At 58.9% G+C, this 23,312-nt stretch overlaps 3 protein-coding genes across 4 annotated transcripts; all 3 read right to left on the bottom strand.

Moving 5' to 3' along the window:
- Positions 1-5,226: 5,226 nt before the first annotated feature.
- On the bottom strand, positions 5,227-7,429 carry TMEM95 (transmembrane protein 95). The gene is made up of 7 exons (XM_047756887.1): positions 7,120-7,429; positions 6,827-6,883; positions 6,596-6,676; positions 6,476-6,496; positions 6,256-6,336; positions 6,054-6,141; positions 5,227-5,919 (listed from the first exon to the last, which is right to left on the bottom strand). Exons 1-7 carry the CDS (start codon positions 7,286-7,288, stop codon positions 5,886-5,888), a joined length of 531 nt encoding a protein of 176 aa, XP_047612843.1. The 5' UTR covers positions 7,289-7,429; the 3' UTR covers positions 5,227-5,885.
- A 144-nt stretch (positions 7,430-7,573) lies between these two features.
- KCTD11 (potassium channel tetramerization domain containing 11) lies at positions 7,574-9,739 on the bottom strand. The gene has a single exon (XM_047756886.1). The coding sequence runs from the start codon at positions 9,585-9,587 to the stop codon at positions 8,889-8,891; it is 699 nt and encodes a 232-aa protein (XP_047612842.1). The 5' UTR covers positions 9,588-9,739; the 3' UTR covers positions 7,574-8,888.
- A 1,337-nt stretch (positions 9,740-11,076) lies between these two features.
- Positions 11,077-23,132, bottom strand: ACAP1 (ArfGAP with coiled-coil, ankyrin repeat and PH domains 1). Of its 2 annotated transcripts, XM_047756883.1 has the most exons (22): positions 22,999-23,132; positions 22,377-22,434; positions 18,558-18,677; positions 18,338-18,391; positions 18,188-18,246; positions 17,724-17,907; positions 17,559-17,603; positions 17,357-17,452; positions 17,166-17,240; positions 16,965-17,074; positions 15,448-15,499; positions 15,251-15,351; positions 14,845-14,968; positions 14,539-14,750; positions 13,869-13,938; positions 13,669-13,763; positions 13,376-13,548; positions 12,668-12,840; positions 12,174-12,283; positions 11,974-12,084; positions 11,577-11,626; positions 11,077-11,254 (listed from the first exon to the last, which is right to left on the bottom strand). In XM_047756883.1, exons 1-22 carry the CDS (start codon positions 23,049-23,051, stop codon positions 11,154-11,156), a joined length of 2,226 nt encoding a protein of 741 aa, XP_047612839.1. In that variant the 5' UTR covers positions 23,052-23,132; the 3' UTR covers positions 11,077-11,153. The 2 variants fall into 2 exon arrangements, with proteins under 2 accessions (XP_047612839.1, XP_047612840.1); XM_047756884.1 differs by lacking the exons at positions 22,377-22,434; positions 22,999-23,132 and adding an exon at positions 19,621-19,743.
- Positions 23,133-23,312: the final 180 nt, after the last annotated feature.

The raw sequence follows: 23,312 nt of genomic DNA, 5'->3' as shown, positions 1-23,312 counted from the left end.
GAGAGAGAAGAAGCAGGAAGAGGCCTTGACCATTGGTTCGGGGGAGACAGGCCGCCCGTGCCTAGGCCTTGGCCTTGGAGGGAGAGGAGGCTGTGCATGGGGGGCGCGATCAGTTGGACTCCCCGCCTAGGTCCTCTGTGCTCCAGCAGGAAACCAGGCAGAGGCTCAGCCCCACCTTTGCCTCTGTCTTGGAAAAAAAGCAGGGAATCCGAGGACTCATTCCCTGCCCTCTCCCTTTGGAATTCATTTCATTTCATTTCTTTCTTTCTTTTTCTTTTCTTTTTTTTTTTTTAGTCTTTTTAGGGGTGCACCTGTGACATATGGAGGTTCCTAGGCTAAGGGTTTTGGGGTTTTTTTTGCCTTTTCTAGGGCCGATCCCACGGCATATGGAGGTTCCCAAGCTAGGGGGTCTAATCAGAGCTGTAGCCGCCGGCCTACGCCACAGCCACAGCAACTCGGGATCCAAGCCGCGTCTGCAACCTACACCACAGCTCACCACAACACAGGATCCTTAACCTACCGCGTGAGGTCAGGGATTGAACCCGCGTCTTCATGGATGCTAGTCGGGTTTGTTAGCCACTGAGCCACGACAGGACCTCCCCCTTTTCATTTCTTACTTTTGGAGTTAAGCTTCTCTCATCCCCACCTTTGCCCATAAGGAGGATGGGGTGTGGGGGAGCACAGCCTGACCAACCTCACCCCCGCAGGAGAGGAGCACCTCCTCCAGGCCAAGGAGATGGGGCATCCCGCCCACATCACCACCCCCTCCATCTGCGTTTCCCCAAAGTCTGCCCTGCCCTGCAGGCTCTGCATCCGAGAAGGATGAGCACATTCACAGCACTGGGGCCAAGTGTTCCCCACAGGGCAGAGAACCAGGAGGACAAACACAGAGGGCACCCAGGGGGCCAACCTCCCTGCCCCCCCCACCCCCCACCCCCCCGCCTTGAGTTTGGGTGAGGGGTGGGGCCCAGCCTTGTACGGAAAGCTTTCTGCTCCTGTCAGGAGCCAACTTCGTGCCTCCCTACCTTCTCCTTTTCTTTCCTTCCTTTCTTGCTTTGCTTGCAGCATATGGAAGGTTCCAGGCTAGAGGTCAAATCAGAGCTGCAGCTGCCGGCCTACCCCACAGCCACAGCAACACCAGATCCAAGTTCCATCTGCGACCTACACCCCAGCTCATGGCAACGCTGGATCCTTAACCCACTGAGCGAGGCCAGGGATTGAACCCGAATCCTCATGGATACTAGTCGGATTCTTAACCCACTGAGCCACGGTGGGAACTCTACCTTCTTTTCTGCACTAATCCTGGAGATCACTGGGCTCGCCCCCTTCAACCTGACCCAAATCAACCTCTCCCCTCAGTGCTCTGGCTCTCTCTTCTGGGCCTTTGTGTGGCCGTTCCCCCTGCTTGGCAGTCTTCCCACCCTTCTTGCAGTCTGGCCTTGCTAAATGCAGGAAGCCTAGTCCTACCTGCTCGGGGCTCGTCACCTGCACCCCAAGATCCCTGTGCTTTCCCGACATTGCACTCTTTGCTCTGGCAGAATTTGCCCGTGACATGTCTGTTTCGCCTGCTAGATCCCAAGCTCCAGGTGGCAAATGACTTCATCTTGCCTGGGCACTGCTGGGTCCCCCATGCCCAGTCAGTCTAGTGTCTGACTCATGTGACAAGTGCTCAGTAAGCTCTGTTGAACAAATGAACAAGGCAGTCGTCTGGGCAGAGTGAAGCAAAGGAGATTTTTGACACCACGAGCGCCTTTGCTGGGAGTGGCAGGGATGGGAGTTTCTGAACCTGATGTGTAAGCGTCCTCCTGGTGAACCTGTCCCTGCCCCCTCCCCAGTGTGGCACTCCCTGGCCCACACGGTTAGCTCTCCCCAGACCCTCTGGTAAAAGCCTTCTGTTCCAATCACCCCTTCTCCATCTCCCAGCTCCCAGAGGTCCCATCCTTTCCTGATTTGCATTTGCCTCGCTAATTAATGGAGTCACCAGCCCACCACCCTGTATATATCTGATGGTTTGCTTTCCAGAGTAGACGCACTCTGGGCATCCCCTGGTAGGTCAATGGGTTAAGGATCTGGTGTTGTCACTTCTGTGGCACAGGTTCAATCTGTGGCCTGGGAACTTCCACAAACACACACACACACACACACACACACACAACCAAAGTTGGAAGCACTCATATCTACTGTATTGCTTCAGCCTCACAGGGGAGCTGAGAGGCTTTACAGAGCAGCAGCTTAGACCTCACCTCTGGAGCCTGACTCTGAGTTTGAATCCCCGCTTTATCACTTACCATCCGATGCATCTGAGCAAGTTACTTCGTGTTTCTCTGCCTCTCTTTCCTCATCTGCAAGATGAACTTATTAGGAGCAGCTACCTTGTGGGGTTATTGCAAAAGTAACTGAGTTCTGGCAGCCAGTCTCCAAAATCATTCCCAAATGAACCTCCCCCCACAGTGAAGAGGGCCGATCCGTGTAACCAGTGGGATAGTGTGAAAAGGATGGTGTGTGACTTCTAAACTGGGTCATGAAAGACAGTGTGGCTTCTGCCTGCCTTCCTTGGGTCACTGGCCCTGGCGGAGGCCGGCCAGCCACCATGCCCTGAGGACAGGCCAGCAGCCCTCTGGAGAGGTTCCGCGAGTATGGGAGCGGAGGGCTCCTGCCATCCGCCGACACCAACTTGCCAGGCGGGTGACTGCGCCATCTCGGAAGCTGATCCGCCAGCCCTTGGGTTTCTGCCACCCTGACCAACATCTCTGCTGCGCCCTCCTCAGAGCCCCTGAGCCAGAACCCCCCCATTTTAGCTGCTCCTGCACTTCTAATCCACGTAGACTGCGAGTGCTTGTGGTTTTCGGCAATTGAGTTTTAGGATAATTTGTGTCATAGCTGTGGATAACTAATACGATGTTGAAAATGCTTAGAAAGTTGTCTGACACGTAGTCACCATACCCGTTCGCCATCGTGAGCTCCCCTTTACAGGAAGGAAGACTGAGGCTCAGGCTGGTGAAGGGATAGCCCTCAGGTGCATGCATCACTAGGAAGGGGCCTGGCCAGGCATGTCGTCAACCCCGGGCCTTTGATGCCAGCCACCCAGCCCTTTTTTCGGACCCTCCGCCTACCATTCCAGTTATCTGTTGCTGAGCAACAGATACCTAGTGGCATTAAAACCACCGCTTGAGGAATTGCCATCATAGCTCAGCGGTAACGAACCCAACGAGTATCCCTGAGGATGTAGGTATGACCCCTGGGCCCCACTCAGTGGGTTAAGGATCTGCCATTGCCCTGAGCTATGGTGTAGGTTGCAGACTCAGCTCAGATCTGGCGTTGCTGCGGCTGTGGTGTAGGCCAACAGCAACAGCTCCGATTTGACCCCCAGCCTGGGAACTTCTATATGCCACAGGTGCAGCCCTAAAAAGATTTAAAAAAAGAAGAAGAAAATCCATCCCCACTCTGGCAGGCCACACTCTGGTAGGTTGGCCTTATGGGCACAAAGCAAACAAACTCCACCAGCCTCCGGTGCCATGTGCTTATGAAGGGCTTACACAAGGAGGGCGTATCACAAGGATATCAGAGAAGGTTCTGGAGTCATCAGGGATACACTATGGTATCTAGCATGTGCCAGGCTCTGAGGAAACAAAGGCGCAAAACCTTAAGCGGCGGCTCTCGAGAGTCGTGTGTGGTGTGGAGGGAGGCGTGTAAAGACACAAGTAACAGGTGCCCTCGGAGAGGGGCCTGGCGCAGACTCACTCCGCTCTGCCTTGGGGGCTTAGACAAGGCTTCTCAGAAGAGGCGATTGCCGAGCCAAAGGAGAAAGGCCTTCCAGGTATAGGAACAAGCCTGGGCAAAGGCAGGGAGACATAAGGAAACAGTGTCTGAACAACTAGACGCCATTCAGTATGGCTGCGGGGTGGGCAGAGCTGACAGATAAAGCTCCCGGGACACCAGGGGGTCAGCTTTCAGGAAGCATCAGCAAAGCCGATCACTTCCTGGTGAGAGGAAGAGGATGTCCTTGACACTGTTGGCGCTGCCGTGAAACCTGAGAGAGGATCCCAAGGGGCGGGGGGAAGGCCGACATGCGGCATCTGAGACGCCTGTGGGTCATTCCAGCAGGATGCCAGCTCTGTGTCTGGACACTTCTGGTCTGAGGACCGAATAAGACAGGGTAGCTACTGGAGTTCCTGTCGTGGCTCAGTGGTTAACGAATCCGACTAGGAACCATGAGGTGGCGGGTTCGATCCCTGGCCTCTCTCAGTGGGTTAAGGATCCGGCATTGCCGTGAGCTGCAGCGTAGCTTGCAGACATGGTTTGGACCCCGAGTTGCTACGGCTCTGGCATAGGCTAGTGGCTACAGCTCCGATTCGACCCCTAGCCTGGGAACCTCCATATGCTGCAGGTGAGGGCGTAGAAAAGACCAAAAAAAAAAAAAAAAAGGGTAGCTACTGATGGAGAGGCTTGAATGTCAGGGGCCAGGGCCAATTCTAGAGTCTGTGGCAAGGAAGAGTCAGGGAGGATTTATTTTATCTTATTTTATGTTATTTTTTCTTTTTAGAGTTGCACCTGTGGCAAATGGAAATTCCCAGGCTAGGGGTCGAATCGGAGCTTGAGCTACACCACAGCCACAGCAACACCAGATCCCCAGGGGCCACTGGGTGAGGCCAGGGATCGAACCCGCATCCTCATGAATACTGGTTGTTTCCGCTGTGCTACAAGGGGAACTCCTCCATCTCCAGGGTCTTGACAAATCCCCCAGACAGTGGTTCTAACCCTGGCTGGCTGGAGGCTCCATTAACTGAGGCCCCGTCTGAGACCACTAAATTCAGCATCTCTGGAGATGAGGACCAGCCACAGGTAGCGTTTTAAGTTGCCCAGGCAGCTCCGATGTGCAGCCAGTTCAGAACTGGGAGCCTCCAGGGACCCAGTTTGAAAACCACACGGCAGCTAAGGGAGCGCCAGGATCCCTTCCAGGCTGGCCCTTGGACTGAGACTTAGGGTTGGTTAGTGACAGGCCTCTCTCTTCGTGTCCCATCTCCCATCCCCCAAACCCAGATGCCTGCTCGCCAGGGGACCAAACAGCAGCATTTCTCCAGCACACACTGTTGGGGATTCGGACAGGCTCGTCTTTGTGTGGAGGTCTTTGCAGAGCGTTTTCGAGGTTTCTCAGCACCCCTGGTCTGGACTCGCTAAATGCCAGTAGCACCCCCTCCATCAAAACAACCAAAAATGTCTCCAGATGTTCCCGAATGTGGCCTTGGTGCAAAATCCCCCCCACTGGGGAACCAGTGTGCTCCGTGAGCGCCCCCCCCCCCCGCCCGCCCTCTGCGCCCTCCCCAGTTGCAGATAGAGGCCAGGCAGCAGTGGAGGCCATTTGACAGCAGATTTAGTTGGGCCTGGCAGGAGGGAGGCCTCCGTGGGAGGCCAAGGCTTCACAATGTTAAATGGCAGGGTAGCATGCCAGCAGGCGGACTGATGTGGTCTCACGCTAGGGGAAGGGAGTTTTCCAGAACACTCATTCCCGGATTCCCAATCAGTCACAGGAGGGCCAAGAGAAGCTTCTGGGGCAGACAGCCCCCGCTTTCCGGGAACGGGCAGAAGGGGGTGTGGGAGTGGTGGTGTGCACGGAGGGGATTCTTTCCTTCTGTAGATATTTTCCTGGCACGGGCACTGCCCCTGTGCGATTGGTTGAGGGCTGGAGGCGAGGAACTTTCCAGCTGTGGGTGCCTGGGTCCCTGGAGGCCATCTGAAGCTGGGATCATGGGGGCGTCCGGGTATCGGTCTGGAAGACTGAACCGCTGGGGCTGGAACTAAGGGGCTAGCTGTTTCTTCCCCACGAGACACGTGGACTCTGTGGGCACATGTGCCTTAGAACCAGAGGCTAGGGTCTGTCCCCGTCTTCACAGCTCACTTTTTGCTTGGAAGTGTCTGTACCTGAGAGATGAGAGTGTGGGAGCCCTGGGAAGGGAAGGGGAGGGCCGGGGGCGGGGGAGGAAGGATGGGGGGGGGGGCAAAAGGGATGGGTTGGAGGCGATGAGGCTCCTTCTGACCCTTCTTCCCCAACTCACTCCACTGAGAGGCTCAGAAACCCCAGAAGCAGGACGGTTCCCGAGACAGAGAGGAGCAGAATCCTGGCTTCCCAAAGATCGTGACTTCCTGCAGGGAACCCGGGAGGCAGTGCATGATCCTGGGGACCACACGCATTGAAGCTGGGGGAGCCCAAGAGCTCAGAGATCAGGGTGGGGTGCGGCCAGGGGTGGGAGTAAGGACCTGGGAAGCAGCGCTTTCGGGGCCAGCAGTGCACCTCGAAGCCCTCGCAAGTGGAGCAGTTGTACAGGATGGTGCTGCCCCCTGCAGGAGACAGCGGGACCAGCGCTGGGTGGGGAGGCCTGGGCTCCACCCTTCCAGAGTCCCACACTTCCTCCCTCCTCTGCCCCCCCACCCCACCGCAGGCCCCTTGCCGGAGCTACCCCTTCCCCTTCCTACTCACGACAGGCGGGAGCGCAGAGAGCTGAAATGAGAGGCAAGGAGAGTGGGGGTCGATGAACTCAGCCACACACTCCTTTGCCAGGGTTCCTAGGCACCCCTCGATCCCTCCCTGCATCAGTACCTTCCCTGTTGTACTCCGGAAGCTTGGTCTTTTGAAGCCACTGCCAATATGCAGGGAGTGGGGAGAGAGACCCTTTGATCTCTGGGGAGGCAGGGAGCAGCTATAGTGCCCAGGGCCTCCGCAGGAGCGGTTCCCCCAGCGTCTCCCCATCGCAGTCTCCACCTGCCTCCCCAGCCCCCTCCTCTGGGGCCAATCCAGGTCCCTAGGTTGAGCCTTCCCCCTTGACCTCACCCACGACCCTCAGGACTCTGTGGGTCTTCTCCGTGACTTTGTTCATGGACGTGTCATCTGTGGAGATGGGAGGGACGGGGGATTGGCTCAGCAGCCCAGAAGAAACTTCTGGGGCCCTTCCTGACTTTTTCCCAGAGTCCCAGGAAGCTCTCCCAGGGGAGTGGCCAGTGCGTCCAGAAAAGGCTGTGGACGGAGGAGGAGGTAGCTGTGGCACAGCTGGGAAGCCACGTGCTGCCCCCCTTGGGGCACAGGGGTGACTATTGATGGACCCGTCCCTGGATGTCTGATCTTACCTAAGGCAAAGGCCGGAAAGTTCCAGGAGGCCTCACAGTCCTTCCACTGGGCCTCCATCTGGCTGCAAAGCTGATGCAGGCGGCCTGACAAGCCGTGGTCTGGGAGGCGGCAGAAGATGCAGGCCTCGGCAGCCGCCAGGAAAATCCCACCCAGGACCAGCATCCACATGGGGCCCACGGAGGAGAACCAGAGGGGTGCTGGCCCCACCTAGGCTGGGAAGGCCTTGGAATGCTCTGTGACCCTGGTTACAGCTCTTTGCCTGGAGGTTCTAGAGTGTTCCGGGACAGTTGGAAGTTCTGGAGCATCCCAGAACAATGCCACTGCTCCATCCCTGGCGGGGGTAAACCTGGGGCCCAAGGAACTGGGCACCAGAAGATACCTCTAGTAGGAGATGGGCAGAGAAAGCAGGGCTTCTGCTGTACCCCCAACCTGGCCCTCGGCAGCCTTTACAAGTTCGCGGTTCTAAAAGCAATTTTATTTGTCTTCTTGTAAATCGTGACCAGTGATAAATAGCAAGCGACTCCCCCAGTGAAGAAGTCGTTTGTGAGTACCCCATCCCCCAGGGACCCAGAAATCCCATCCTTTTCCATAGCCTCCCCCTCTCTCTCAAACTCCTCTGTTCATCTCTCTGCCCTGGGCAGCCTTGGGCCTTCCCCAGCTATCTCCTAGCAACAGGCTCATGGTTGCCCTAGCAACCGAGAGTTCTATACAGGGCTCCAAGGCCCGGCTGAGCCCGGTGACTTCTCTCACTTCTCAGCAGCAGAGCCTAGTGACTCAAGGCCCCGAAGGCTCCTCCTGCCAACGTGGTGATGTGAGACACATGTGTGCATGCACACCTGTGATTAAACTAATTCTCAGTCTGCTTACACCCATGGTGCTGGCACACCTGGTGCCAGAACAGTTGCCAGGCAACCCCGAACAAGCCTGCACATGAAGAGCCCGCAGAAAGACCAGCACACAGACACCATCTCCAGCAACACAGATGGGAGCCAGGAGGCGAGGGCCCCACACATCATCTGACCCACTGGCTGGCAGGCACGTACACATGCCTGAAGCGAAGGAAGGCAGGCCAGGACCCAAGAACGTGCTCCCGCCTCCCCCCTGGGCAGCCCCACCATCAATATGGGATCCTTTAAAATGGGAAGGATGCTCCGGCCCCACAGTTAATGGGGATTCTCCTAGCTCCCTTGTGGCCACCTAGGGTGGGGCGTAGCCTCTCTGTCTCCCTCAGTGGTGGCTTGGGACATGGCAAAGGATCTCCCTTCCCGTGTGTCAGAGTGTTCTGGCCTCTCCTTGGTCAGGCCAGGCCAGGCCAGGCCACCAGCTCCAGGAGAAGTCACAGTCCAGGAGACCACATTAAAGCAATCCAAAGACCCTCTTTCCCCAAACCCTGAGGGTCCCTCCACAGGTCTGATAAGCCCAGCCCTGCAAGAGAAGTGTCTCCACCTTTCCAGACCCTGAATACCGAGCTCCAAGCAAGGAAACACTGGAGGTCCCCAGGCTCAGAGGAGAAACAGCCAAGGGAAGCTTCCCCACCCCTCCCAGGATTAGCATCAGTCCAGACCCTCTGGTCTTGTGGGCTCTGGTTTGGGGATTGCTGCCCATATCTGGCCTCCAGTCAGGTGCAGTGGGACTCCTGACTCTCACAGCTCCCCAAGCAGAGCCAGGAAGAGGCCTCAGGAGAGCCTTCATCCCTTTTGGCACCCCCTTCTTTTTCCCCTTCCCCCCCGCCCCGGTCAAACAGAGGGCAGCGTTCCCAGTTCAGTTCTTAGTGCCGAACGAAGCGCAGAGATCGGGAGTTGAGCAGATCTTCGGGGTCAGGGAAGACGGAGTCGAGACGGAAGCCGTGCTCCAGGGCCACCCGCAGCACCTCCTCCAGGAAGCTCGGGGTGCCCACCACCTCCCGTGGCTCTCCTGGCCCCCCAGTCCACAGTGGCTGCAGCCCCAGTCTCTGGTACTCCACTTCCGGGAGTTCCGAGGGGCGGGGGGCCCACTCCAGACGAAAGTGTGGGCCTCCCTCCGCCCTGTCGTCATTGGCCACACCAAATCGGGCCCGCATGGCACCCAAACACTCGGGGTCGGTGCAGAAGAGGTTGGCCCGGAAAGTGTCCACCTGGACAGAGCTCAGCTCATAGTGGTGTGGGCCCCGGCGAGCGGAGAAGTGCACCAGGCGGGGGCTGCTTTCTACATCTGCGTGGAGCAGGGCGGCTGTGGGTGCTGGGGTCCCCCGAGATGCCTCTAGTTCCCGCAAGGCATCCAGGAGAGGCCGGATCTGGTAAAAGTCAGCCTCTGCCCGGAGAAGCGCCGTCTCCCCGTATCCACGGGGCAAGTCCAGGCGGCCCAGCCGCAGAAAGTTGAGGATGTGCCGGAAGGCCTTGCCGTCTCGGTCGATGAAGTAGTGGCCACCTCCCTGGGGACTGAGGTTGGGGGTCATGGGGGTACCGGCCCTAAACATGGCCCCCAGCATGGAGTCTGGGAATCGAGTCAGCGTCTCCAAAGTGGTGGAATATAGCGTGCCCCCCACATTCAGGGTCACAGGGCCCCCAAAGGCGGGGGGCGGAGAGGGCACAGGAGGAGGGGAAATTTTGAGGCGTACTGGGGACACCGAAAGAGAAGAAAAGGCGGAACTTCCTGGGTGTGTGCAGAACTGGGGCGTAAAGTTCAGGCAGTCTCTGGGTCGGAGGCACAAGTTGGAGTACAAGGCAGCAAGATGTGGGGCTCACTCCAGCTACTGTGGTGGAGGAGGGTTCTGGGCACAGAAATTCCGGAAAGATTGGGAGAACGGATAAAAACAGCAGAGGGAAGCCAGAGAGGGACGAGAGATTTAGGTCCGATTCCGGGGGTCAGCGATTCCTCTATGTGGTCTTCAGACAGTGGGTTTCCGAAATCCAACCAGCAGGTGACGGTGGCGAGCACAAGGCCGACTCTTTGAAGGGTCAGGTTTCTGGGCTCTGGGGCAGAGCGCTGTCGCTCCGGGCGAGTCGATGCAGAGCTCCGGGAGCCAGTCGGAGGCCGGGCCTGGCCTGGCTCCGGCGCGGGTTCCAGGAGATGGAGGAGGGGCTGACCGGAGCCGACACCGGAGGCTCCTCTGTGTCCGCTGGGGAGCGAGGATGCACGCTCAGTCCGAGCTGGGAGTGTCCGAGGACTCCGATGGAAGCAGCCGGGAGTCTCGAGACCGGGCGCCGCCGCCTTCCCCCAGTGTCGTCGCAGCCGCTGAAGTCCTCTCCGCCCCCAGGAAGTGGCCTAAGGGCAGCGGCCGGGGGCCCTTTAAGAGGCAGCCCCGCCCCCTGAGCGCCCCGCCCCCCCGCCCCCGCCGGGCGAGCGCGGCTTGGGTGGTGGTGGGAGCCGAGAGCGGCGAACCGGAGAGACGGGGCGGACGGGCTGGCCTGGCGGACGCTAGCGGGGGTGGGGTCCTGCGGGTGACTCAGGCGCGTCGTTCCGGATGTGGCTGCGACGGCCCCGCCGGCCCCCAGGTGTGCTAGACCTCACGTCTGCATCTAGGCTGGAGCCGGCCCCTCCTATCTCGCCGCTCCGGAAACCGAAGCCTGGCCGTCGGGGGCTGGGGACCAGTTCCTTCCCAGTCGCTCCGCAGGGAATTCCCGAGGGGGCGGGTGCTGAGCCGCCGCATTCCAGGGATGCCTCCGGGCCCGGGCCGGGGTGGCCTGAGCCAGCCTCGCCATCCCAGCCATATGCCAGCACCCCCAAGGGAAGGCCGGGCCCAGCCCACGCGAGCGGCTTCTCCCCACCCGGATGGGTCTGGCCACGTCGCCTGAGCCTACGTGCCCCGCGCGACTCTCGGACCGAGGCCGAAGCTCCCTCTTCTTGTTCCCCTTGTTCGCCCCTCCGCCCCTCGTGTGACTCAAGCTCGCAAACTCCCAGCCGCTCCTGCACCCCAAGAGACGCAACGCCCAACTCCTTGCCAGCCTGAAGGGGCTGCCCAGTAAATGAACTTTGAAGAGCAAGGCACAGAGGATTTAATGGCGAAGGGGCGGAGGGGAGGAGTAGCCGGTGCGGGGCCCTCGACGGTCTGAGATCATAGCGTGTGGAGGTCATGACTGCGCCGCCTCAGCTTCTCGGGGTCGTCAGATGCCATGAGGGAGAAGTCTCGGAAGATGTCGAGATACGTCTCATCTCCTGAGGGGAGGGAGGAAGGGCTGGGACGCCGGGTGGCTGGGCGCTAGCACTGAAGCGCACAATGGGGACAGCCCGGCCTGGTAAGAGCACGCGCTTCCAGCGTGGGTGGAGGGGACATCTGCGCTGTCAGGGCAGCGCCCTCGCCTATTCTTTGCTCTGTTTCAAGGACCTGGCGCGTAGGATGTGCCCCATCCATATCTGTTGACTAAATAATGTAATTAACCAAAGAAGCTGAGCACAGGGGGTTGGGGACAGGTCACCAGCGACCAGAAGCCCAGAGTTACAGTGTCGTGTGGGGGCGGGGGTGGGGGGGGTACTTTACCAGCCTGGCCCTGGGCCGCATCGGCCTCTCTCATCTTTGCCAGTCGGAGCCTGTAGGGAAGGGAATTAAGGAATGAATGACATTCTCTTAACAACCTACCCCCCCACACACACTTCCTATCTTTTGAGTTGGGAGTTTCATTCATCTGTTTTGTTGAAAAGATGCCTGACGACAATATTAACGAATGTTGCCTCTCTCAGAATAAAGTCCCCTTCCTCGGACCCTGCCCTCCCTCCTCCTCCAAGCCTCAGCCCATCCTTGGAGCATCCTTTCTCTGCCTGGTCCAGGAGCTGGCCCCGCCCCTCCCGGGCCCCGCCTGGCAGGCGGGGGTCTCCGCCTCAGCCCCGCCTCCAGGGGAGGGTGCAAGCACGAGCCCCGCCTCTCCAGGCGTCCTCACAGAGTGACGATGTCAGCGTTGGCTTTTTCCACGGCGATGGTCAGGGGGTCTCTGCCTTCAGAGTCTCGAGCTCCCAGATCAGCCCCACGTTTCAGGAACAGGCAGGCCAGCCTGGACGAGATGGCCACATTCAGCCAGCGCCTCGCCCCGCCTGGGGCCTTCCCCGCCCCAAGGCCGTCCGTCATCCTTGCCGCCCCTACCCGGTGTGGCCAAGAATGGTTGCGTGGTGAAGCGGGCCCCGGCCCTGGTTGTCCGCTTGGTTCACACTTGCCCCGTTCTGGAGGAGAAACTCACAGGCCAGAAGAGAATTCTGCAGAGAGAAGCAGAGAGGGGCATTTTGAGAGGCACATGTGAGGATCGGTTAGAGTGGGGTCCGTTCAGAGGCGGGGGATGGGAAGGGCAGGCTCTGCTCTAGCTCTTTACGTGTGTTCGTCCATTAGATTCATGGAAGGACTTCATGAGCTATGTTATCTTCATTTTACAGATGAGGAAGCTGAGCCACAGGGAGGTTCCTAACTGCAAATGGTAGGAGTCTGGATTCAAACTCGGGTTTGTCGGCCTCCAAATCTCACACTCTTTGCAACCAGTCTCTATTGGTTATCGCCCCTATGGGATGGCGAGAGGGGCAGGGGCAGGGACCAGGGTCAGGCGGAGGGGAGGGGAGGAGGGGTGGGGAGGTGGGCGAGACTCTCACAGCAGCTGTGGCCTGGATCAGCGGGGTGGCATTCTCCCGATTTGCGTTGACCCAGTTGACATCGGCTCCGTGGGCGAGGGCATCAGCCATGGTGGGAAGGGACGGAGGATGCCCAGCAGCTCGAAAGAGCAGGGCCCCAGGGTGCAGGCTGCCCAGGTCCTCAGAGGGTGGCTCTGTGAGGGGAACCAGCTTTGAATCTGGGAAGAAAGCCCTCAGCAGTCCCCGAATGCTGTCATGGGACAGGTCACTTCTCAACTCTGGGGAGGCCTTCTGGGCTGGAAGTTGTGGCGGGAGGTGACGGGGGTGTGTGTGAGTGTTTGTGGGCAGGTCTCCTGGGGTGCACGGGAGAGACAGCCTCCTTCCCCTCTTCCTGTCCAACCACCCTGACCGGCTGGGATATCCGGGGTGCTGACAGCCGGCCTCGGCTCTCCGGCTCCCTCTGTTCCCGCTAATCCCACACCCTCCTCTCCAGCTTTCTCCTGACTCGACACCCTGCACAGCCCTCCCTGCCTACGCCCAGCACCCCCCCCCCCCGTGCTTCCCATTCTCCACAGTAATCCCTGAAACGCTTGCCTGGTAAAACCAGGGCTGCTGTGGGCCTCCCCACCCCTGTTCTCAGGCGGAAGGCCTGGGCCTCAGCCTGTGCCTCCCGGCTCGCCAAGCACACAGCAGGCGCTCGCTGACTGCCCAGCCCAACCACCCCTATACCTGGCTTGGATCTGAAGCTCCCCGGCTGGGGCCTGATGTTCCCCGGCTTTGGGGGCACGGGGGGCTGCCCTCTTGGGGGCCCCCGGCCACCTCTTCGCCCCCGAATCTCAGGAAGCTTGGTCAGGAACTTCTTCTCCACGTATTTGGCGTGAATCCAGGCCTCCTTCTCTTGCCTGTCGGGGAAGGAGTGGGGGGAGAAGGGGACAGTGTTCCCTCCTCCCATCCCAGGCCCTCCCCCCGCCCCCCCCGCCCCCCCCCGCAGAAGGGCACTCCAGCCGCTACCCCAGCCTCACCGGGAGCAGCTGGGCCCGGGCTTCTTCACTGCCATGGCCTCCACACGGGCCTCGTAGATCTGGTTCATGACCACGTTGCCCAGCTCGCACATGAGCTTCAGGCGGTCCAGGCGGAGGCCGAGACAGACAGACAGGGTGCGGGTGAGCGCCTGCAGCCCTGCCCTCGGGCCGCCCCCCCCTCGCCCACGACCCCCAGTCACCTTCACGAGTTCCGGCTCCCACGAGTCAAGGGTCAGAGACCGGACTTTGGAGAAATGAACCCCAAGGCTCCTGAAGGGCCAGAGAGGAAGTCAGGCCCTCTGTGGGGCAGCAGCCGGGGAGCTGCCACTGCTGCTCCTGAGATGACTGGGGGGCCAGGTCCCGCGTGGGGGCCTTGACCTGGATCCGCAGGATCCCGCCCGCTCGCCATTCCCTTTCCCCTCACCCTCTCCAGCCGTCTCCCACGCTCCAGGCACTCTGGCCCGGACTCCTCTTTCCACGCCACCTCCCCTCCCCTCCTCCCACCAGGCTGGCGTGGGTGATGGCCTTAGAGGTTTGCTAGGTCCTCACAGTATGTCCTCTCTCTGCTTTTTCCTGGCTCCCCACCCTCAGCATCCCAGACCCTATACCTCCCCTAGTCAGGCCAATACTCTCCTCTCCGTGTCCCCTGCCCTGGCCAGACCGGGACACCGCAGCCTGGGCCTGCCTGGGTCCGCCTTGTTCCCTAGAGGCTCAGCCCAGGTGTGTGCCCCGTGATAGGCAGAATCTGAGAGAGGAAGCCTTGGCCGGGGGTGGGGGCGGGAGCCCTGCCATGGGCTCTCTCTTTTCCCCACCCCCGCCCCATTGCCACCAGAAGGAGTAGGGGCCCATTCTCGAGCCTCGGGGAGTGACCTGTGGATGCCAGAGCACTGGATGCAGAGGGTGACGCCGAGGTTGATGCTGGCCCACTCGGGGGCTGGCTCCCGGCAGTCGCAGCACTGGGCATTGCCGTCCACGCTCTGCACCTGTGCTGCCACGTGGCCGACCCCACCAGGCTCCCTTCCCCTGGCCATCCCGCCACAGCCCAGAGTGGCAGCACAGCCCGCAGCCAGATGTCCTGAGCTCTGGGGGAGACAAGGGAGGAAAGAGTGGCCCTGAGGCCTCAGGGAAGGGCCAGCGCATCTCCCCGGAGCAGCTTGGCCCTGTACCCCCAGGTACCTGGCCCGGACCCCGGGGGCTGTCATCAAGGCGAGCCTGGCTGAAGGCCGTCGCGATGCTGCTCTGCACAGCGCTGACCCACAGCTGCAGGAGGCGCTCTGAGTCAGCCTGCAGGAGGCAGGACCTGGGCAGGAGGGGAGCCAGAGGGCAGGGAGGGGTCTCAGGCTTGGGAAGCCAGGTGGCAGGCCAGGCAGGCTGGCATTCAGCTGGTAGTCAGCTGGTCCCAGTCCTACTGAAAGGCCTCTGCACCAGGGAACAATAGCCTTTTAAATATCCCCCATTGCCCTGGACCCAAGTGCCCCCCGCCCCCATCAAGCCACCAAAGGGCTTGGAGCGGCTTCAGGGACCTCCAAGACCCTGCTAAGATGGAAATGCATCCGCTCTGGCTCCGGGGACCAGCACTCACTTGCTGGGGGACACCACCTCAAAGCAGAACCTCCTTTCTGAGTCGGGACAGAGCTTCACTGTGCAGAGACGGAGGTCATCCACCACCACGGTCACGGGGTCCTGGCAGGGGAGGGAGGTCAGGGGGCAGAGTCCGGCCAGCCACGGCACGGCCGAGTTCCCCGGGGCCTAGGCATCCAGGACCCGAGCCCTACCCACCTTGTACTTCTTCTGATAAACCAGTTGGTTGCTCTGGATCGTGAACCAGCGTCTGGAGGAGGTGGAAACAGAGTTACAGACACGGGCGGTATCAGGAGGATGCGGCTGGTGACGGGGACAACAGAGAGGCGGTGCTCTCAGCCCCACCGGGATCTTGCTGAGAGGAGAGAGACCCCGGGCTGACTGTCCCGAGAGATGGAGGAGGGTGGACAGGGGCGCGGACCAGGACATCTTAGGGGTGCTGTTCACGTCTCGGGTGACCCAGATCTGCTGTATTTACGAGGCCAGCTTTCCAGCAGATGGCAGTCAAATGTGTTTACTAATCAGATAAGTCTATTGCTCCAATTTTGAGCAAATAGAAGTATCTTGGAGAAGGGGCTTGTTTCCTAATTTGCTCAAAGCTCCCAGACGGGCTGGCAGTGGCCCTGGCACAGGGAGGGGTTGGGTCGGAGGAGATCACCAGCCGGCTCTGCACCTGCCAGGGCGCCCCGCTTCCCTCAGTGGAGACAAGTCCTTCCAGGAGCCAACGAGGCCCTGTCATGAGTCACAGCTCCATCAGCTCCGACCTCACCTCCGACCTCACTTCCTCCTCCCTCGCTCTGTCCACACCCACGGTCTCTTCTCTGTTCTTCAAACGCTCCAGGTTCCTCCAGGCCTTGGCGCTGCTAGCTCCTCCTGCTGCCCAGAACATTCTCCCCCAGAAACCCTTCCAGTCTTCACTCAGAAGTCACCTTTTCACGAGGCCCTATCCTGACCCCCTTCTTCACAATTTTTTTTTGGGCCATGCCCATGGCATGGGGAAGTTCCTGGGCCAGGCATCAAACCCAAGCCACAGCAGTGACTTGAGCTGCTGTGCTGACAATGCTGGATCTTTAAACCAAGAGGAAACTCCTGACCACAGGAGTTTTAATTTGTTTAAAATTATGACTCGTCCCCAGCTCTCCCCAAGGCTCGCCTTATTTTTCCTCTATGGCACGCTTACCTTCTAAGATACCGTATAACATACTTAATTAATTATTCTATTATTGCCTGTCTTTGCCGATGCAATGTAAACGCTCTGAAGGCAGGGGGGTTGTCTTTCTTTTGGTTTTTAGGGCCACACCCATGGCATATGGAGGTTCCCAGGCTAGGGGTCACATCAGAGCTGCAGCTGCTGGCGACACAGGATTCAAGCCACATCTGCGACCTGCACCACAGCTGACAGCAATGCCGGATCCTTAACCCACTGAGCGAGGCCAGGGATTGAACCTGTGTCCTCATGGATCCTAGTCAGATTCGTTAACCTTTGAGCCACAAAGGGAACATTCTTTTTGGGGGGTTGCACACCTGCAGCATGTGTAAGTTCCCCGGGTCAGGGATCAAACCCATGCTGCAGCAGTGACCGGAGCCACTACACTGCAAATGCCAGATCCTTAACGCACTGTTGTCTGTTTTTTTTCTGCTGCATTTAACACACAATAACCACTCAGAAACAACGTAACCCATGGATTTGGCCGACTGGGGTGTCTGCTCCTCACCTGCTCCAGGTCTTAAATGCATTGCTGGCCCGTTTGAAGAGATGTCCCTCCATGACCAGGCCACCAGGCCCCTCCTTTAGGCTTGGCTCTGGCTCCTCCCCTCCCAGCTCCTGGGGGCACAAGAGGGTCAGAGGGCACCTGCAATGGGCAGAGACCAGGGCCCAGGCCCGTCTGCCTCCGGCCTGCAGCCACAGCCCTCACCTTCTGTTTCAGCAGCACGTGTCTCTGCTCCATGTCCCTCTTCTCTCGAGCTGAATTCAAGACCAGCCGGTGCAACTGGGCACAGGAGGGGCATCTCAGACGGCCCCGGCCTCCCCCAGCAAGGCCAGGAGAGTCATCTCAGAGCCCCTCCCTCCCACCCTCCTCCCCCTGTCTGCTCCCTGGGCCACTACCTGGCCACCCAGCTCCTTGCGATATTGGGCCAGGCGGCTCAGCTCCTCGTGGCCCTGCTGGAAGTGGGTGGCCTGGGCCTCTACCAGACGCAGCACCTGGGGGACAAAGTGAGCAGGGGGCAGACCCCTCTCTTTCCCTCTTCCCTGCAGCTCTCGTCAGCAGGCTCCTTCCCATCGTGCCCTCGCCACCCCAGCAACTCACAAACTCCATGATGTCGAACTTCCTCTTGTCCTCAATCACATTGATCTAAGCGCCAAGAGACCTCGGGTCAGTCTCGGACCCCGCCAGCTCCCACTGCACACCAGGGACTCCCCAGCCTCGGGGTGACGGAGGCCCTGCCACCCCAGGACAGCTTGGGGCAGGCACCTGCAGGGCATAGTCCAGCGCCCGGCCCCGGTAGCCGGCTCGGGCAACCTTCAAAGCGGCCCCTGCCTCTTCTGCCTCTTGGGCCCGCCGCCTGGGGACCTCTGCATTGTGGGCAAGCGCAGCCTCCAGGCTCTCGGCGCCCCGCCAGAAATCCCGACGAGCCTCTCGGAAGCCGCGGAGACCTCTGCGGGTCAGGGAAGACATAGACCTGCCCTTGCACAGCCCCCCCCAACCCCCCCCCACACACACCCCCCACCCCCCCCACCCCGGCCACAGAGAAGGCCCCGGGGCTCGCTCAGAGCCTGCTGCTAGCCTGGGGACAGCCAGAACGCCAAGGGCATCCCAGGGAGGGGGGAGACAATCAGGCCATCAGAACCCCCCAGGCTCATAACTCCTTCTTCATTCGGGGCGGCCCCTGGTGCCATGGGAAGAGGGCTGGAGGGCCGGTTTCCCTCCCAACTCACTCCTTGACCAGGGTTTGGATCTGCTGCTGAAGGGTTTGCTGAGTGGTGTCGAGAAGCTCCTGAGGGGAAGCAGAAGGTGGCAGGTGGGGGTCAGGACCGCAGACGACCCCGCAATCCCCGCAGCCCCACCTGCCCCCCACCCCTGCCTACCGCGTGGCTGTCCAGCTTGTGGCTCAGGCTCTGAGTGAATTTGTCCAGGCACTCCTAGGCAAGAAGAGGCACAGAGAGAGTACCAGGCATGGTGGCAGGCCTAGACCCAGCCTGCTCTGGCTGGGGACCTGCAGAGGCCGGCCCAAGCCTCCCTTTCCAAGGCCTTCCCCCTCACAGCATCCCAGCCCCTGCCCCAGCCCGGTTCGGACCCTGCACATACCGCCATCATGGGCTCTGGGGGACCCAGGTGAGCCAGGTCATAGATGCCAACAATGAAGGCGCGGCTGGCCGCGAGGTAGTGGCGCCCGCTTTCCAGGAGGCCGTTACCCAGCTTGAGGAGCTAGGAAGCAACCGAGCCAACAGGGAGTCGTGCCTTCTGCCACCGAGAGCCAGTGACACCCCGACCCCCGTCCTGCTTCCTCTCCTCTCTCCCAGGGCTGTGCCCCTCCTTCCCCACGGCACCTGCGCTTCTCTGTGGCCCAATTTCGATGTGCTTTCTCATTTCTATCTCTTTGTTCCCAGCCGTCTGCACTTGGAACAAAATTCCTCCCAGCCTTGTCACCAAAGCCAGGGTTGGCGTCACCTCCAAAGTGTATTTCTTTACCCACTTCTACGCATGTCTCCCTGCCCTACACCAACTGCTGGGATCTAGAGTTCTCCAGAAACTGCATTCTCAAGCCATCGGCTGGCTCACAGGATCAGCGCTCTACTGGTTCATAGTCTATAGTTTTACTGTCTGGATGTGTCCAGTCTGTGCTTATTGAATGTTCCCTCATAAATCTTTTTTTTTTTTTTTTTTTAGGGCCGCACCCATGGCACATAGAGGTTCCCTGGCCAGGGGTTGAATTGGAGCTGCAGCTGCCAGCATACCCCACAGCTACAGCAACAGGGGAGCTGAGCCATGTCTGCAACCTACACCACAGCACAAGCAACACCGTATCCTTAACCCACTGAGGGAGGCCAGGGATCGAACCCGCATCCTCATGGATACTAGTCGAGTTTGTTTCCGCTGAGCCACAAGGGGAACTCCGATTCCTCATTACAAACAAGGAGGCTTGGTAAACAAGGGAACAAGTGGAGTTCCCTGGAGGCCTCGTGGTTAAGGACCCCGCATCATCCCTGCTATGGCAGTGGGTTTGATGCCTGGCCTAGGAATTTCCACATGTCACAGGCACGGCCCAAAAACAAGGGGACAAGTGACTGGCCCAAAGAGGATCTCTGGCAGAGCCAGGTGACTGACCCAGAAGCCAAAGCGAGGGTGTCTGACCCCTGGCTCTTGTTACCTGCAGAAACGGCATTGCTTTTGAGGTGACACCATTGGCTGTAGCCTAGGCCATCATGCCTGGGATTGGGTAAGTGTCTGTGGAGCTCGTCAGCTCAGCCAGGGAACAGGAGATCAGCAGAAGGCTCTATGAGGAAACCCCGGGCAGCAGGGGCTCAGGGAACGTGGGCTACATCGGCACTGGTGGAACTTCCGTGGAGCTGACATTTTAGGGTGAGTCAGGGAAACAGAGCGTGACCTGAGGGTGGCTGGCAGGGTCAGTCATGGTCGGGAAGCTGACCATGATCAAATCTTATCAGATGTCACCTTCGGGTGTCCATGACCACAGACAAGCAGCCAGATGCTCACGACTCCATGACGAGGAGCTGGGGGACTGAGAGTCCAGTTTTTCCCTTACCCACCGCCCCCCTTCCCAGAAACCTGACAAAGGAACTTTCATAAGACGGAACCAACTGGGACCACCCTGGAGCAAACGCTACTCGACAACGCAAAAGGGAATGAACTGTTCATACATGAACAACTGATAATGAGCTGCTGCTATTATTGATATGTAACACCTTGAATAAACTTCAAGGCCATTATTCTGAGTGGGGAGAAAAAAAAAGGCCCATCTTGAGAGGTCCCCTACTGTATGATTCCACTTATAGAGCCATCTAGAAATGACAAAAGTCTAGAGATAGAAAACAGATGAGTGGTTGTCATGGATTCGAGGAGGAGGCAGGGAGGATCTCATTACAAAGGACAGCACAAAAGACTTCCTCCGTGGCGACGGGAGTTTTCTATCTTGAACGGGATGCTGGTTGTAAGAATCTATACATGTGAGAAAGTGACAGTGAATTACACGCAAAGATTTTTTTTTTTAAGGGCTATAGGCAAAACAGGTAAAACCCAAGCCAGGTTGGTGGACCGTTCACTGAATCATGCCCATCTCAGGTGCCTGCCTTGGGAGTGTGCTCCAGGTATGGAAGATGCTGCCACTGGGGGAGGCCAGAGATTCGTACACAGGACCTCTCCGTGCCATCTTTGCAACTTTTTACATGCATACAAGTAATTAAAAACAAAACACGTAATTAAAAAAATATGGAGTGCCCATTGTGGTGCCACGGTAACCCAACTGGTATCCATGAGGATGCTGGCTCCATCCCTGGCCTTGCTCAGTTGGTCAAGGATCTGGCGTTGCCATGATCCATACCCAGCCCTCAAAAGCAAAAAAAAAAAAAGAAAAGAAAAGAAAAAGAAACAAATAGGAGTTCCCGTCGTGGTGCAGTGGTTAACGAATCCAGCTAGGAACCATGAGGTTGCGGGTTCGATCCCTGTCCTTGCTCAGTGGGTTAAGGATCAGGTGTTGCCGTGAGCTGTGGTGTAGGTCACAGACACAGCTCAGATCTGGAGTTGCTGTGGCTCTGGCGTAGGTCGGCAGCTACAGCTCCGATTAGACCCCTACCCTGGGAACCTCCATATGCCTCAGGAGCAGCCCTAGAAAAGGCAAAAAAGACAAAAAAGACCAAAAAAAACCAAATAAAAATATGTATAGGAGTTCTCTTGTGGCCAGTGGGTTAAGGTTTCATGCTGTGCCTGTAGCAGCTTGGGGTTGCTGCTGTAGTGGAGGTTGGATCCCTGGCCCAGTATGCCACAGGCACAGCCAAAAAAATTGAATAAATAAATAAATATATATATATATAAATTGGCTACCTACTAAATTTTAGGCACTGGGGATTAAGCACAAACAAAACATAAAAGTCTCTCATGACACTTATGTTCTAGTCGGGAAAGGACGAGAAAAAAATCGGCAAGCAGGACAGACAGCTTCCCACCCTTGCGTAATCCTCGCCCCTAGAGCCTGGGGGACTGAGACCCTCAACTTGCTTCTAACCAGTGCAATAAAACACAGCGAAGGTGACGGCACTCTAACAGCCGGTGTGATGGCTTCGCTCCTGTGACCACAGCCTGACATCAGTGGTCCAGCACCCCCAAGAGAGGCTCGCCCGCTGGCCTTGAAGAAGCAAGCTGCTCCCAAGTAAACTGCCTGTGGACGGGGCGCCGTGGCAGGGAGCCGTGGGTGGCCTCTGGGAGGTGAGGCTTCAATCTCAGCAAGGAACTCAACTCTGCCAACAATCATGTGACCTCAGAAGAAAAGCCTGCGCTTCGATGAGACCGTAGCCTCTGTCCACACCTTGGCTGCAGCCCGTGAGACACTGAGCAGGGGACCCGCTAAGCCCGGCGGGCCTCCTGATCCACAGGCCCACTGTGATAACGTCAGGGCCTCAAGTCACCGAATGTATAATTTGTCATATGGCGATAGGAAATGAATACAGCCAGTACACATGTCAGCAGTCAGACTGAGATAAACGCTATGGAGGAAACAGAACCAAGTACGGGGGATGAGAGTGCGCTGTTTATCAAGAGTCGCCAAGAAGCCCTTCTGTCTCGTGTTTGTGTTTTACTGCTTCATTTCCCATAGTCAGTCTGTGGGCTCCCCGAGGGCAGACACAGACTTCTTTGCCCTGAGGCGCCCAGGGTCCCACATCACCAGGGCTCACAGGTGACCAGGTAAATCCACAGGTGAGTCTTGTTTTCCAAGATTCCGAGCTCCTTAAGGGCACAGAACCACTTTGGCTTCTCTGAAGCCCCCAGATATGGATCTCCCCTGGTGAGCGTCTGTATCCTGGGTGTCATTCTGGGTCTGCAGGCTTCTCCCGGGGCCCACCCGTCTCATCTTAACCACCCCCCCAGGTCGCCTCTCCGCGTCAGGATCACCTTTTCCAGCCGGGTCTCCAATTCAGACACTTCGGCTTCCACCAGCTCGACAGAGGCTCTGGGAAAAGGAGGGACGGGTCACCGGAACAGAGCCAAGGGCCCTGCGGTCTGTCGCCGCAACCCCCCGCCCCGGCAGGGTCGGGGCTTGGGGTTCCGGGGCGGAGGGTACAGACGAAGAGGCCGGTGGGGTTAAGACCTGCCCACCCGCCCTCTCTGGCTCACACTGCTCTGCACGGTGTGGGAGCCACCGCGGCCCAGGCCGGAGCAGGAAGGGTAGAAGGAGGGTGGATGTGGCGAGGGCAGGAAGTTGCTAACCGCCCAGAGCAGGTGCTGGGGGAGGGGCAGGGGTCCCAGAGAGAGGGTGGGGGGAATGCCAGCTCTGGGGGTGAGAGAGGATGGCGGGGGCGGCGGGGGGGGGGGCCCTTCACATTTGCAGTAGGGGGCGAGCATCAGAGCCCCGGACTTGAGGGAGCCAAGGTACCGCTTTGGCCCCGCAAGCTCCATCTTGTCTCTTTTGTGACTTACTCCCTGGAAGGACATCTGACTTGGGGAAGGTCGTGCGGGTATGTTGGGGGGATGTCAGACCACCCCCCTCCAGCCCTCCAGCCCTTGGCCCACTTACCGGAAGCGCGGGGAGTCCTTAAGACACTCCTCGAAATCCAGCTTGACCGTCATCTCAGCTTGACCACTCCGGGGCCAGAGGGCCCTGGGGCCAGGAGGGTGGGGATGCAGGTGGCCGCACTCCCTGCGCCCGGAGGGCGGTGTTGAGGGAGGGGGAGGGGGGTCCCCTCCTGGGTAGAGCCTGAGGGCTCGACCCTTTCCCAAAGTGGAAGGGGTATCCTAGGAGGAGCCCTCACCCTACACTTCCAGGCAGCGCTGGGAGGGGCAGAGGCGGGGCCTGGGCCACGGAGAAGGGCCGGAGATCAGAGAAGCCAC

The sequence above is a fragment of the Phacochoerus africanus genome, chromosome 14 (genome assembly GCF_016906955.1).
Source record: "Phacochoerus africanus isolate WHEZ1 chromosome 14, ROS_Pafr_v1, whole genome shotgun sequence".
In the NCBI taxonomy this organism is placed as follows: Eukaryota; Metazoa; Chordata; class Mammalia; order Artiodactyla; family Suidae; genus Phacochoerus; species Phacochoerus africanus.
Note: the sequence above shows the minus strand (reverse complement) of the source record. Positions and strands in the feature narration are given on the sequence as shown.

Bases quoted from the DNA above. Each gene is read 5' to 3' on its own strand.
- TMEM95 (XM_047756887.1), bottom strand. From the start codon at position 7,288: ATGTGGATGCTGGTCCTGGGTGGGATTTTCCTGGCGGCTGCCGAGGCC. The intron at 6,142-6,255 runs GTCCTTACTCCC...GGTTCCCTGCAG, and splicing joins CCGAAAGCGCTGCTTCCCAG to GAAGTCACGATCTTTGGGAA. The intron at 5,920-6,053 runs GTGAGTTGGGGA...CTCATCTCTCAG, and splicing joins TTTCTGAGCCTCTCAGTGGA to GTACAGACACTTCCAAGCAA.
- KCTD11 (XM_047756886.1), bottom strand. From the start codon at position 9,587: ATGCTGGGGGCCATGTTTAGGGCCGGTACCCCCATGACCCCCAACCTC.
- ACAP1 (XM_047756883.1), bottom strand. From the start codon at position 23,051: ATGACGGTCAAGCTGGATTTCGAGGAGTGTCTTAAGGACTCCCCGCGC. The intron at 13,764-13,868 runs GTGACTGGGGGT...GACCGCCTGAAG, and splicing joins GGGAGCCGGAACTCGTGAAG to CTCATGTGCGAGCTGGGCAA. The intron at 12,284-12,667 runs GTGAGAGTCTCG...TTCTCTCTGCAG, and splicing joins TGATCCAGGCCACAGCTGCT to AATTCTCTTCTGGCCTGTGA.